Source organism: Archocentrus centrarchus, chromosome 6 (genome assembly GCF_007364275.1).
Source record: "Archocentrus centrarchus isolate MPI-CPG fArcCen1 chromosome 6, fArcCen1, whole genome shotgun sequence".
NCBI lineage: Eukaryota > Metazoa > Chordata > Actinopteri > Cichliformes > Cichlidae > Archocentrus > Archocentrus centrarchus.
Window position 1 is genome coordinate 33,200,498 of NC_044351.1, and position 14,156 is coordinate 33,214,653.

A 14,156-nucleotide genomic window follows, 5' to 3' on the forward strand; every position below is an offset into this window, starting at 1 on the left:
TTGTCTGAACTTTTGTTTGGGGTTAGTTTTGAAATAGATCGATTTAAATGGATCTCTTTTTTCTTTCTATTCATCTACATTTATTTGGAGCTACAGTTAGGAGGTTTCTGAAGATGAAAAGTACAGTCTGAACTTCTTTGGAGGCTTAGTTGTCAGCAGAGACATTTCCTACCATCCACCAAACCTCCATGGATGCTGCTTTCTGGGCTAAATCTGATTGGCTGGTTATGGCCTTATTTTAGCCTTAAAATAGTTGAGCATAGTTTCAGTGAATGGTTTTGCAAACACATCAGATCAATTCAATTTTATGTATATAGCACCAAATCACAACAAACAGTCGCCTTAAGGTGCTTTATATTGTAAATTAAAGACCCTACAATAATTAGAATATTGCATTGAATATTTATAACTCAAAACTTCTCAAGGCTGCAGTTCAGTCTTTTCAGGAAGAATCTCACATTCAAGTCCTCTCAAGATCAGGTCACAGGTGAACTGATCTACTCAGCTTCCAGGTGAGTATCTCCACAGCTCCACAAATCCAATCGTGTGATTAGTTCAACTCACAGGTAAGTTTTCAGAGTTCTCCACATTCGGGTTAGCTGTGCTCTCAGGTGAGTCTCTTCAGAAGAGCATGAAATAGGCGGGTTTCCAGAAGTGGTTGGCTGACCCACTGGGAATAGATCCGTGACAAGAAAGAGAGGCCGGGTGAGTCATTTTAGAAACCCTGAGCAATTCCACCAACTGGGTGGTTCAACGATCTGCCGATGAACATCGAGGAGAGCCAGGGTTAAATGCAGCAGGTAAGTTTAAGGATACACCTGTGCACCAGCTGGAGTTTAGGAGAGACAGAGAAGGGCAGGACGACAGGAGGGTCCCTGACACCCGTTACCACTAGGACCACTCTGGACTTCACCTTCCACATCTGTTCCAGTTGTTCCTTAAGAACCTTCACTGGCTGCTTCCTGGTGTTCCTGGCAGCTGGGATTGAGAGATCACCTTGAACGTGCCTTGCAGCACTTTCCCCAGATCAATTAGCAAAATGTCTCTTCACAGTGATTTGTCTGTTGAACTCATTATATGATGTTGTATATGTTGTATTCTGTGATACATTTTTTAAAAATTCATATTTACTAGTTTTATATCATAATGTGATTATTTTAAATAAAATGTTACCATTGTGAAATGATTCAGTAATTCAGCTCAACTTGAAAAAGACCGTTTCATGGCCTTCTTTGTATTTTCGACTTATAGCAGGTTGATTAACTGCATACAAAAAAGCCAAAGGATGAAATAGTTTACAAGAGATCATTAGTCCAGCTGAACTAGTTAAAGATGATCTTTAAAAACTTTGTCTTTAAAGAAGAGAAAGATTAAGAACAAGATGGAAGAGAGGCCATCAAATGGAGGAGGATGAAAAAGGAAAGTGGAAAATGATGAAGAAAAAAGGGAGCATAAGAACACTTTCGTGGCCTGTGAGTCAGCTGTCTGACTTTTTGTTATGATGTAAAAGCTCAACAGAACCAGTAAATGAAAAAGTCAAAGCAATATTCCAGACGTGGCTGTGCTGTATTCAGAGTCCCGAAGAAAGTGACACAGCACAGAAAGAAATGACAGATGAGATTTGGCAATGAGGTGATCCGGTTTTTGCAGAAACACGGCACCGGTGCCGCTCAGCCAGGAGAACAACATCACGGGGCTTTAGTCAGGACCTGCCACAGCCAAAAGGCAGGGCACACACACACACACAGAACAGGTTACCAGGCTGTCGCAGGGCGACACAGAGAGACACACAGCCACTCATACCTGCAGCCGATCTAGAACCTGCAAACTCTACACAGAATCAATGGCTCGTGGATTCAAACCCACGCCCTCATTGCTGTTAGGTGATGAGTGAGGCGCCAGACCAGACTTCGACTCAGCCACTCCAAAACTTTCATTTTGTTTTTTTGAACCATTCACTGATGGACTTGTTTCAGATCACTGTCCTGCTACATGACCCAAGAGCTCTTGAACTTCAGGGCACGAACTGATGGCCGGACATTCTCCTTCAGGATTTTCTGGTATAGAGCAAAATTCACAGTTCCATCAATTATGTCATGTCATCCAAGTTCTGAAGCAGAAAAGCAGCCCCAGACCATCACATGACACATTTGGTAATTTAATGTCTTTTTTATGAAACCTCTGAGGCCCTGGATGTTTGAACAAGTTGTTAGTTTATTTCATAAAAACAAAGCAAGCCGATCAATCCACGCATCAATTTTAAGATGCACGTACCGTAGAACAGACTTGTGAGGTAGAAACAGAAGCACATATAGTTAAATACCGCCAGCATTCATTTGATAGACAAATTAATTAGCTGGAGGTAAAGGTACTGCAGACAGAACTGAAAGCTGATCACTGGCTCCGTCTCCAAATGTCACCTCAATTATTCCGTCTCGCAGCAGTAATGCAGATTTCATATTATTCTAGATGTGATGAGGTCAATCTACATTTGAAAGAGATTTTTCTTCTTATTAGAACTGTGAACTAAGTGATTATTTTTCATGCCCACTCTCAACATTTATCCCAACACAATTAAATGGCTTAACTGTGTTGCATTTTTTCTCCCAGCAGTCACTAATTGGTCATCAGCAGGTCTGAACAACCTGAAGTTAAGCCTGTGGCTCTATAAACACACATCACACGTTTCTTTAACCTCCGGTTACATTAACTCACTGCTTTGAATCTGTACCCCTTTACTTTTAGTCTTCTTCTCGTTTTGAGGGCAGTCACCAACACCCCCCTCCCAGCACCTCCCCCATCTACAGCTTGTTAAATTTGATTGACAGAACCAGATATTTGTGGTGAGTGTCAGGGCAGCGAGGGTTTGGAAATGGAACAGAGATGTCCACGCATGGGGACCGCATGAAAGTCATATCCATATATGTTCTTTCACGCTGTTATATCTTCACCAATTTGTCACGAATGATTTAGCTCCAGGAGGCATGAGTACATGCAAATTACTTTTCATACATTAAAATAATTTTGAATAAGTGCGGCTGATTGGCACCTTATAATAGATGTTCAGCCCCTATAATTTGTTGGCAGACACACTGTTGCGACGGCCGTCAGGCATTTCAGAGCAGTGATTTCCGCTGGACCCAAACTGCTGCAATCCAGCGAGAAGTGAGAGAAAGGAAGCTGACTCTAATATGAGACTGTGTGTGTGTGTGTGTGTGTGTGTGTGTGTGTGTGTGTGTGTGTGTGTGTGTGTGTGCTTTTTGTTAGAACAGACTGGTGTGCCATTGGCATATCATCATCTTCCACGATTCCACATGAATCTCATGAATTCAAACTTGCTTGCTTTTGGACAGGCAGTCATCTCCAAACAATTTCCATTTTATTTTCTTTCAATCCTGTTTATGAAACCAATCAGTCAGAACCCTGCACCGCAGTTTGCTTTATGCATGTAACTAATTGCAACTGTGCACATTGCTTGAAATATTTGTCAAATTAATCTAGATGCAAATGATCATTTGCTTATGTCTGTAGACTGTAGATATGGTCGTAAATGTACCTGCATTTTGGACAACTGATGAATGATTTGATTGATTCTTAAAAAGGACTGCACAGGCAATGTTTGCAACCCCCCAAAGGCCTGGAAGACCATGAAGGACCGCTCAAGCAGATTATCACAGAAGTCTATCCAGTCGAGTCAAAAACACATTGGAGGATGTGTCATAGTCAGAATCTACCATCAAAATCCAGCTTGGTGGATGTAAATACAAAGAATTCACCTCAGCTTGGTCTGTTTAGCTTGATCAGTGGTTACCAATGGTGTGCTATAATGGAAGTCAAGTTGTATGACAACAGCTAGCCTTCACATGGCTTCAGCTGGAACAGGGATGTCACCAGTCTCCAGGTTGAATGGGTCACCTGTTAGTAGAATTTGGCTAATGCTAACATGGCGCTAAGGAAGCTAAAGCAAACATCCCTTCTGAGAGGAACTTGGGTTTGAACCAGAGGCGTGTGTGATGAGGCAGTGATGCGTGCTGGTGGAAGTGATACTCTGCAGGTGTCACGCCAGGTCCAGATTCAGCGTACAGACTGTCCAACAAAACTATCTAAAGAAAAATTAACTACATTTCAAGTAACATAGAAGCAATTCTGCACAGATAAAAATGCAGATATGCTTTGGACACAAAATTTTGAAAACCGCATACTGTAGCTTGGTCATGTTTGTTATCTGAATCTGTGTAAGATACAAACCTGAGGCATGCGCTCCAAAGCATGCTCCATGCAGCTGTCGTTAGCAGACTCATTTGATTCTTCCTCCCGGCAAAATGGACCAATCGAGCGCCGCCTGCTGCAAGAAGATGTGATGATGAGATGAGAAACGTATTTATCCTATATTTATTTATCTTATATTTATTTACATCAGCACAGATGATGGATGGATACAGTAAAAAGCAAGAATGCTGTACACAATCTGTAAGCTAGTAATGTTTGTACACTTCAAAACTGATGCATCTGTAACACGATAATCAGAGCGTTTAGGTCTGACACCGTCCCCTGATGAAGGACGTGCAGAAATCACTTTAGTTTTAGGCACGGTCATTAATTTGACTTTTTAATTTGATATTTTCTTTAATACAAAAGATTCACCGTGTCAGTGTTTTCATCTGTTTCATTAGCTGCAGGAGCAGCACTGTAAAACAACCTTAATATACATGCAGTGCTGTATATTTCTGTTGTACATGTGCAGCTCCATACGCACTGTACAACACACACACATGCTGCACTCTCACACAATCTGTCGTAATTATGTTTGATGATCGCGACTGATCGTACCTGCTAGATCTTCATTTATCTGTGCAGCGATACAATCAGTGATCACTTGTCTGTGTGTGTGTGTGTGTGTGTGTGTGTGTGTGTGTGTGTGTGTGTGTGTGTGTGTGTGTGTGTGTGTGTGTGTGTGTGTGTGTGTGTGCGCACTCTCCAGTGTTCTGTCCTTAATAAAGACATCGTGACACAATGATGAATGCCTCTCCAGGCGAGCTGAGATAACAGATTCTGCTGCTCGGCCTTGAGGCCAAAAGGTTACAAATGACATTTCAACTAACTTCATACAAGAGGAGCCCAAATTCCTCCACTTTCAAGTTTTTTTTCCCCAATTAATTCAGCTTTGCTCAGTTTGCTTTCAATACCAGAAACACTGGATTTCATCAACTGTTAATTTGAGAAATAGATCTGATCTGAGCCTGTGGCCTATATCAGTTTTTAGAGAGCTTTTCCAATGTACAATATTGAAAAGTTTGTTTTATCTTTTACATATAGATACATGGTTTTCACTGATTAGAGGTGAGTGATGTGGCATGTCACAGAGTTTGGCCCGTGAGAACTCATCATACCAAGTTTCTTGATTAAACAGCTGCCAGCATCTTGTTATTGTCTGGTTCTCTGTGCCATGCTCAGGTACATTTCAGCACTTTGTTAGTGTGAGTGCTGCCACACCACACGTGCCTGATCTGCTCCGAGATCGAGACCCCACCCGCTGTATCCTGCCAAAATCAGAAAGTTTACTAATGAAGATGTTACTGTATGATGACAACTTTACTTCTTTCACTCTTTCAAAAACAGCTGCAGCTAAAACTTTCAATATTAGATATCTGTCCAGACAAAAGCATCAAAATGTAATAAGACGGACATAAAAACAGTTTGAATTGATGTCAGCTGTGCTTAACCCCCCCCGACCCTTTTCTGGAGGAAAGATAATCATACTTTGGAAAAAAAACAAACAAACATGAGTTAGTGTGAATACTTTCTTCTTCCCCTGATTACCAAGATTTTTGGAGAAGATTAAAAAACCAAGAACACAGATTCTGTTACTGTAATCACAGGTGATGACTTCGATCTTACAGGGTTAAATATTGTAGATTATGGAAATTCTTACTGAGGTTAAAAAACTTTTTTAAATTCTTGTGTAAATTTATCAAGAACCATAATTGAATGCATACTGCCATTGTTATATACTCGTGTTTGACAGGTCACAATGTTAGATAATGTTTATATTTCTATGTTTCTTTCTGAAGCCATTATCAAGTCTGGCAGGCAGGTTTATGACCATTTTTCTAATGCAGTCAGTTAGCGCTCATCCCGAGATGTCTCTAATTATTAATAGGCAGCTCTATTTGTCAAGCTGCAAAATATTTAGCCAAGAGTAATGTGATGAAAGAGTAATAGTGGTGATTTTGGCACGTCTATATATAATTTTCAATAAAAGGATGTTGCAAAATATGCTTTTTTTGAATTTTTGAAACTTATATAATTACTTTAAAACTGTTTTTCACACCAAAAGATGCTTCCTGAGACATTCACCTTGTTACTTACTGAAAGGGTGGGCATTTTTCTTCAATCAAAAATAAAAGTTAGCTAAATCTTTTCTGTTTCTCATCCAGCTTCTAAGCTGCCAACTCCAAAACACGTCGCATTTTCTGTCATTTACACAAAGAAATTTTAGGCAAGGCTTTTTTTTTTTTAGTTAATAATTCACTATGTGGGAAAAGTAGTGGGGTACCTCCACATTACACCAACTGGAGCTGGCTGGTCATGGAAAGCCATGCCATAAAGCTCCCAGAACACAGTTTTGTCAATCCCAGAGAAAGGTTGGAAAACTGCACTGTTGCAGTACAGTTGATGGTGGAATATTTATGAAGGAAGGAATTTCATGAGCTGACTTATTGCAACTTATGGCATCCTAATACAATATGATGCTTGAATCCAATGAACACTTTAGAACGACCCATTTCTTCACAAATGTGTGTAAATGCAGACCATGTGACCAGGTGCTTGATTTTATACACCTGTGGCCATGGGACTGAAAACACCTGAATTCAAAGATTGAGAGGCGTGGCCTTAAAAAAAATCAGCTAAAACATACATAAATGACAATTCAGAATTTACTGTGATGAAGCCCACACCATTCACACTCCTGTTCTGAGGTAATGTGTGTGAGACACACCTGTGCACAGACGTGGAAACAGCCCTTTGACTCCCAACAGGACAGCAAACAAGCCAAAGTTTCAGACTGTTAAGTTAATGGCGTATTACTGGGATTTTAACCATGAGTGTGTGACTCGGTGAGGAGCCAGCATGGAAACTGAACCGGACTCTTGTTACACAAGTGATTAAATTCCCTCAAAGTACTTAACTGTAGGAGGCTTCCTGTGTGACTTTATCTTTAAACCAGGCCTTTACACTTAGCTGAACCTGTGTGTAGTGGTAGCACTCACGCTCCACTGAAAAATGTCTCCTTCACCGTTTATGGAAATACTAGACAAAATGAGAAACATGTTCTCTCAACAACAAGCACTTAGCCTATATAATTCAATACATTCAATTCATCTTTATTAGAAACAAGAGCATAAATGAAGCAAATGCTTTCTGTGAGCAGAATAAAAAGGGCTTTGTAAAATGATTAGAAATTCTATTACACACTTGAGCACAATATCACGAGCTTTTTTAGAAACTTTATGGTCCATTAGAGGAAATGACTTCCACACTCTAAGATCAGTGCAATTTTCATATTTAATACACCCTTTTGGCCTATACTTCCTGCATTAGAACCTTATTACCTTCATGCAGGTCTTATTTAGGCAGGCTGACTAAAGACAAGTGCAGTGGCTGCAGGACTTTTTTTTTTTACACAATAGAAATATTTTAGACTTTTCTATTAACATGCAGTCAGAGTAACTCATTTAAAACCATGACTCAGTGGTAAATATTGTATAACCACAGCTAATGTAAATGCTTCTACGTATTCTACAGTGTGTGCTGAAGGACCAGACTAGAGCATTTCACACTGAGACTCTTGCCTAAAAAAGTTTGCGTGTTTCAGTGCAGGAATGTTTCTGGCTGGCCTACGAGCAGGCTGTTCTCATTCCGAACGGGTGATGAGCTGTTCGGACTCCACATCTTGGTCAAAGGTTTGCTGCAGACGTCAGACATCTGTCAGAGAGCTTATAAAAGAGCAGTACCTCCAGATGGGATCCATCACGGGCCAATACTGTTTAGTTTAACCCTCCCCAGCACTATTTTGGGTTAGATACATATAAACACGCATTTGGCAGGCAGATACAAAGCTGCAAACATAAGAGATGCAAGTTTGGTGTAAGTTTATTTTGTCCAGCTCAATTCTGCATGAATTAATTTTTTATTATTTATACACACACACACACACACGCGTACATTCCCCCAATAGTTGGCACTGATCATTATTTTAAATAGAAACGGAAAGTTACTCAGAGTTGCTTTTTCTTTCAGACAGAATAAAATGAGGACTGTAAAATGCCATAAAGGAACAAGATACATAAAAAAAAGGAAATGGATCAAAATATCATCTAACTTCAACTTATTGCTTCAGCTGAGTCCAAACTACACATTTAATATGAGAGCTTAAACCCCCCACATTTCCATAATCCTTCATACTTTTCTCTACACTATAATAAAACTTGACGAGATGGAAGAGTACAAGAGTGCAGTGATGAGGAGAGTGACAGTTTTACCAAGTAGCTTAAGGCGTAAAGACACTCTGGCGCCACCTGCTGGACGAAACGCGCTGCCTCCAAGTTCAAGCAGTCCGGCTTGCAGACTGTAGATGTTCAGAGGTTTTAGTCGGTGTGTTTGCAGAGATGAGGGGAGATGAACGGCTGTTTTACACGCACTGGATCCGTGCAGGGAAATGATCGAATAAAAACAATAAAACAATGAATTATTATGAGACTGAAGCAAGTCAAACGATCAGTTCATTGTTGTCTGAGGGTCTATACTGTGCTGTGTCAGTGTGCTACATCTTCATTTATCCTAAAATAGACACATACACACCGGGAAATACATAAATACGCGAAGTGCGTGAAAGAAAAATGAATATTGCTCACTTAGGGCATTAAATCCAGCCGGTGTGCGTAACTGTGGAGTCAGATGCGCAAAGCAGATGGAGAAAAAGACACACCGTTCTATTCCTGCTTCACTTTTAAATTAACTTTTCGGTTTGTAATAACTTTCTGTGTTGAAGAGTGTTTAAATATATATTGTCATATTAGAACAGCAGCTAAAGCATTTGTACCCCCCCACCCCCCCCCCCCGTGAGATCCACACAGAGTCTAAGTGTTGACTTTAGGTGCGACTGTTCGCGTTTTAGACGAATGGAGGAAAAAGAGGGGGGGTGGGGGGGTAAACGGATCTTATTAAGCTCCACTTTGGACTTTCCCTCAAGTCTCTCAGATCCGCTTCCAGGCTCTCTATCAGCACCACTGACTGATCCAGGAACAGCAGCAGCAGCTCTTCTCCCCTCTCAGGACCGTTTTACCGTGGTGCGCCCCAGACGCGCGCTCTCCTCACTCCAGGATGGACTCGTCTCCGTCTCCTTCTCTTCACCTTTCCCACTGACTGTGACGCCGCCGTAGTTTAGTGGGAGTTCCCGGGGGAGGGGGCAGGAACTGTTCCTCTGTCCGCTGTTTCGCCTTTCCCCTGCTGGGTTTTCTATTTTTTGATTGAACTGCCAGTGTACGCGCCATCTCCGGGCTGCAGTTCCGAGATGGGAATGTGTTTGCATCTGCTGCTTTTGCAGTACTATTTCGTCTCGAGTTTTGTGTGCAACGCCGTCGCTTTCGTGGAGGAGCCCTCCGGAGGCAGGTCGGACGGGTACTGCGGGCGGATCCTCCGGGCTCAGACCCAGGGGACCCGGAGGGATGGGCACCATGAGTTCAGGCTCAGAGTGGAGGGGGACCCGGAGACTTACCGGCCTGGCAGCAGTTACAGAGGTAGAGTTGGTTTGTTTTTGCCAGTTTGCGCAGTTAGCGCACAAACCTGCGGAAAAATTAGCAACTGGATTGTTTATCAAGTTGAAAAACAGGCACGTGTACTTTTACTTTCAAAAACATAACTATGTCTAACCACATGTTCTTACTGCCTTTAAGGTAATAACCACAATAATCACATTTTATTAGAACTTGCAGCCCGAAGGACGCAATTTTCCAAACCTAGTCTGCTTCCCCTGGCTCCTGCTGGGAGAGTACTGGTTTGATAAGGCTACTTAGAGTTATAATGTCTGACCTATATTCACTTCCTCTCCTCCTTGCCCCTTGCCAGGAAATGGACGCACACATACTAACATGCAAGTGCACACACCGAGACTCACGCGGATCTGGCTCCAATTAAGCTGACCCCTACAAATGTAAACTGCTGCTGCCGCGGTGGATTTGAGCACATTAAAAAAAAGGCTTCTTTGGCCTGCGGCGCAGAGATTGTTGATGAGTTTAGGAAACAAAAAGAGGCACTAATCAACTGTAAACACAACTGTTTCACACTCTTCTTTCACATCTAAAGCATAACTGAAAATGAGTCCAGTGGAAGGATGTTAGATGTGACATGGTGTGCTCTAATTTCACTGCAGGCAATGAAAACATGGATTTTAAATTTTTTTTCAAAAGGGTCACCTTGTTTTAAAATCTCCCTGCTGTGATTGTACCCCAGACTATGCAATGTTTTTGGCCGTGACATCGTATTTCAGCAGTCCATGGCTACATTTTAATCAGCTATCAGGGTCCTGTGAAGGACACCACCTAAGAAGATACATCCCACGGCCTTCATGGTCTTTAAGTAGGAAATAAGTTGACTAAAACAAACAAACAAAAATGGATAAAACTGATAATATTGACTTTCCTTCTCAGTGCCAGGAGCAAATTTAAGACAAATAGCATGAAAGTCAAGGTAAAGCTGAGCCAAATAAAATTTCACCCAGATCTCATTACCTGGCTCCTGTTCCCCACACAAAACTCCCGGCAGATTTATTGTCTTTTTTATTCTGCTGTGAGATGCTAAACTGCTATTTATAGCCCTCACTCTTCCACACCACACCGGTGCTCAGAGGAGTTCTGCTTTCATATGTTTCCCTGGGTGACCCTGCATAACAGCAAGACCCTGATGTGACAGTGAAAAAGCCTCCTTTGTGTCTCTGTTGGGTCTTAATACGCACATCTTTTACAGTGGTCCTCCTGGCAACCAGCCCTGCCTATTTCAGAGGCTTCACTCTCATCGCACTGAAAGAGGGCAGAGAGGGCACCGCAGATGACGACTACACCGGCCAGTTCCAGGTAAGGCTAAGCAGGTGTGGGGAGAAGAAGGAAGAGGTGGGATCTGTGCATACTGAATGTGCTCTTTGCTCTCTGGGAAAGTTCCCAAAAGATGAACTCATTTGCATGCTTTAGTGCACATGGGAGTCGACTTAGCTGCACCCTGCTGTCTTCTGATATGGAGGTTAAAGGAGGCATTGCTGACAGATGCAACACAGCTCCCCTGGATGAAGCTAGAAAGCTGTTGTGGTGGAAAAAGAGATTCTCACTGCCTCTTTGGTGCAGCTCTTTCAGGGTGAGGCAGACATGGCATCATTCCCCGCTCATTCAGCGGAAGACAGAGAGGGAGAAGGCAGAGGAGGATGGAACGAGGCATGTAAGGACAGAGAGAAAAGAGATAAATAGGGAGAGTTAAGAGAGTGAGATGTGAAATGTTTGGTTCAGTAGTAATACAACTCCCGCTGAGCAGCTCCTGAAGAGAGAGCCAGACTTCCTCAATTACCTCCTGCTCAGTGTAAACAGGAACACACATCTGTAGCTGTGCCTCCACACGCTGATCCTAACCAGACTCTTACCAAACACGAGTGAGAGGCTGCTTTCCCGTCCCCACTGCTTTACAGAGAGGACTGGGAAGATTTAACCACTTTTAACAAACGGTCATATTTGAGGTTTTGTTTTAGCCGGTGAGTGTCGGGTATCTTTACATCAAATGCAGCGCTGTGATGCTCGTTCCCGCTGCTGGTTTTACACCACAGAGTCGAACCATTAGAATATCGCGTCACACCACCCGACCACCATCGCGTCCATCTGCCCGTCAGACTAAATCATCGGGGAGTTTTGTGTTTTTTAAGGTGTTTTTCAGGCACAGGCTGACAGACTAGATCGCATACCTAATTAGACCACTGCAATCGTTAGCTATTATTTATGCAGCCTAACAGGGTGAAAGAGCCTCCAAAGTTAGTAGAACGAAAGACCTTCGAAAATAAGATAAACATAAAAGTTTCAGGCAAATGTTCTGAGTTTTACCTTCACTTGTATCACTGACATCCGTCCACTGCATGTTCCCCAGGTGTGGAATGCTAAATCATTCAGGGCTCTCTGCATGTCTTCACTCTGGCACCAAATCACCTGTGTCTACGACCAGTGGCTGTTCTGGCTTTGACACACGATCAGTATGCAGTGTTGTGAGTTATTGGTTGTTAAACACCCCCCCCCCCCCCCCCCCCCGCTTCTCATTCTGGGCCACCCAGAAGACAGAGAACTGTTGGTTGATTAAATTTCACATTCAAATGTATTTTTTTTTTAATATGTGATTCTATAATTGAATTTATAATGTCTGTCATGATCCTGGGTCCTTGGTTTTTGAATTGTGTTTACCTTTTGTGGGTTTCTTTTGTTTTGTCATTGGTCATGTTTCCCAGCGTCTAGCCTGTGTCTTTGCTTCTTTGTCTGACTTCCTGTTTTATTTTGATAGTCTTCTGGTCCCTGTGTGTTGTTCTGTTTTGCTTCCCCTTAGTCATTAGTGTTACTTGGTTCACCTGTGTTCCCAGCTGTCCCCTCATCAGCCCTCTTGTGTATTTAAGTCCTGTGTTTCCTCTGTTTGTTGTTGCGTCCTCATCGTTCCTGTTTTGGTCGATGCTGCCTTCCGTCCTGCTGTGTGCTCCCTGCTCCGGATTTATGTTTTTGCCTTTATTTTTGGAAATCAAGCGAAGTTTATTTTGTTTTTCTGAAGTTGCTGCCGCTGGTCCTGTCCTGTCCTGCCTCCTGTTTTACACTCGAGCAAATAAAGCTGAGTTTAAGTTTTACTCCCCCCCCTTGGGTGTCCTGCGGCCTATATCACACCAACATTCAGCAGTGGCAGTGTGCAAAGAAATAAAGCAAATCAGCAACAAAAGCAGGTGAATAAAAGTGCTAATAAACATGGATGTAGAAAAGGCGGTCTTGTTAAACAAGACGAAGGGCTTCGTAGGATCCTTATAGTAATATTCACACTCTCTGGTTCCAAGGTGAACTTTGCTTGAATAATAGTTGAAAGTATCATTTTCCAAGAAAAAAAAGCTGTCCATGCCCCGCCTACAGCGTCTCCACCCCCCACCACTGGGGCTGGCCCCAGAGCATTAGAACCACTGCTCTAAGCCAACTTTCTTTCTGTTGGCTGCTCCGTGTGAACAGAAGGTTTCAACAGCAGATGGGTGGGGCTTCTGTACTCACAGCCATATTAGTAAGATATTTACCTTCTATGACATCATCAGGATCCAACAGTAGCATTTAGACTGAGCATTTAGAGCCATCTGAAGTCTGAGCTTTCGCCTCACAGAGATTACTCATACACACACTGACCTCACTGTAGGAACCTTTGACCATGTTTAATATGAGCTTCCATTATTGTAGCAGTGTAGATATGACAAAAATAAGGGAAAGCACAATAGGTCCTCTTTGTGTGCGCTGCAGAGAGCTGCTGACCTCTGGAGTTAAAAAACTGTGGACACAGCTACAGCTTTATACCTTTGTCATGTAAGGGTGTCGGCATCGTGCAGCACACGCTCCGGCTTCTGCTTGCATTTGCGTTCTTATAAATATGTTTGTTTTCTGATTGATGTTGTGTTTTGAAAGGAGGTGGAGAATGAAATGATTGTGTCAGGACTGCCACAGACAAATGAACCAGTTAACTGCAGATGTTAACGTGATGCTTGAGACTTGAGGAGGCCCAGCAGGGCCCGGCATGGCATGCAAAGGGCCGATCTGATTGAGAAACCAGAGGACTCTTCATAACCACAAGACGGCCAAGCTCCAAATCATAACCTGCTTTCTTGTTTATTTTACTCTAATTTGATATTTTTCAAAATGATCAGCATCAGTAGAACTTGAAACTATGCCGTCGATAGAAAGGAAAGTGTAGAGCAGGGCTCTTCAACTCCAGGCCTCGAGAGCCCCTGTGCTGCAGGTTTTAGATGCGTCTCTGCTTCAACACACCTGAGTCAAATATAGAAGTCATTAGCAGGACTCTGGAGAACTTGACTGCATACTGAGAAGGTAATTCAGCCA

General features: G+C 42.5%; 1 protein-coding gene across 1 annotated transcript in view; it reads left to right on the forward strand.

The window, feature by feature from the left end:
* The first annotated feature begins 9,265 nt into the window (after window positions 1-9,265).
* Window positions 9,266-14,156, forward strand: part of spon1b (spondin 1b) — a 110,273-nt gene continuing 105,382 nt past the window's right edge. The window contains 2 exon segments of the mRNA XM_030731198.1: window positions 9,266-9,800; window positions 11,026-11,132. Of these exon segments, the coding sequence (XP_030587058.1) occupies window positions 9,575-9,800; window positions 11,026-11,132 (333 nt within the window). The 5' untranslated portion in view covers window positions 9,266-9,574.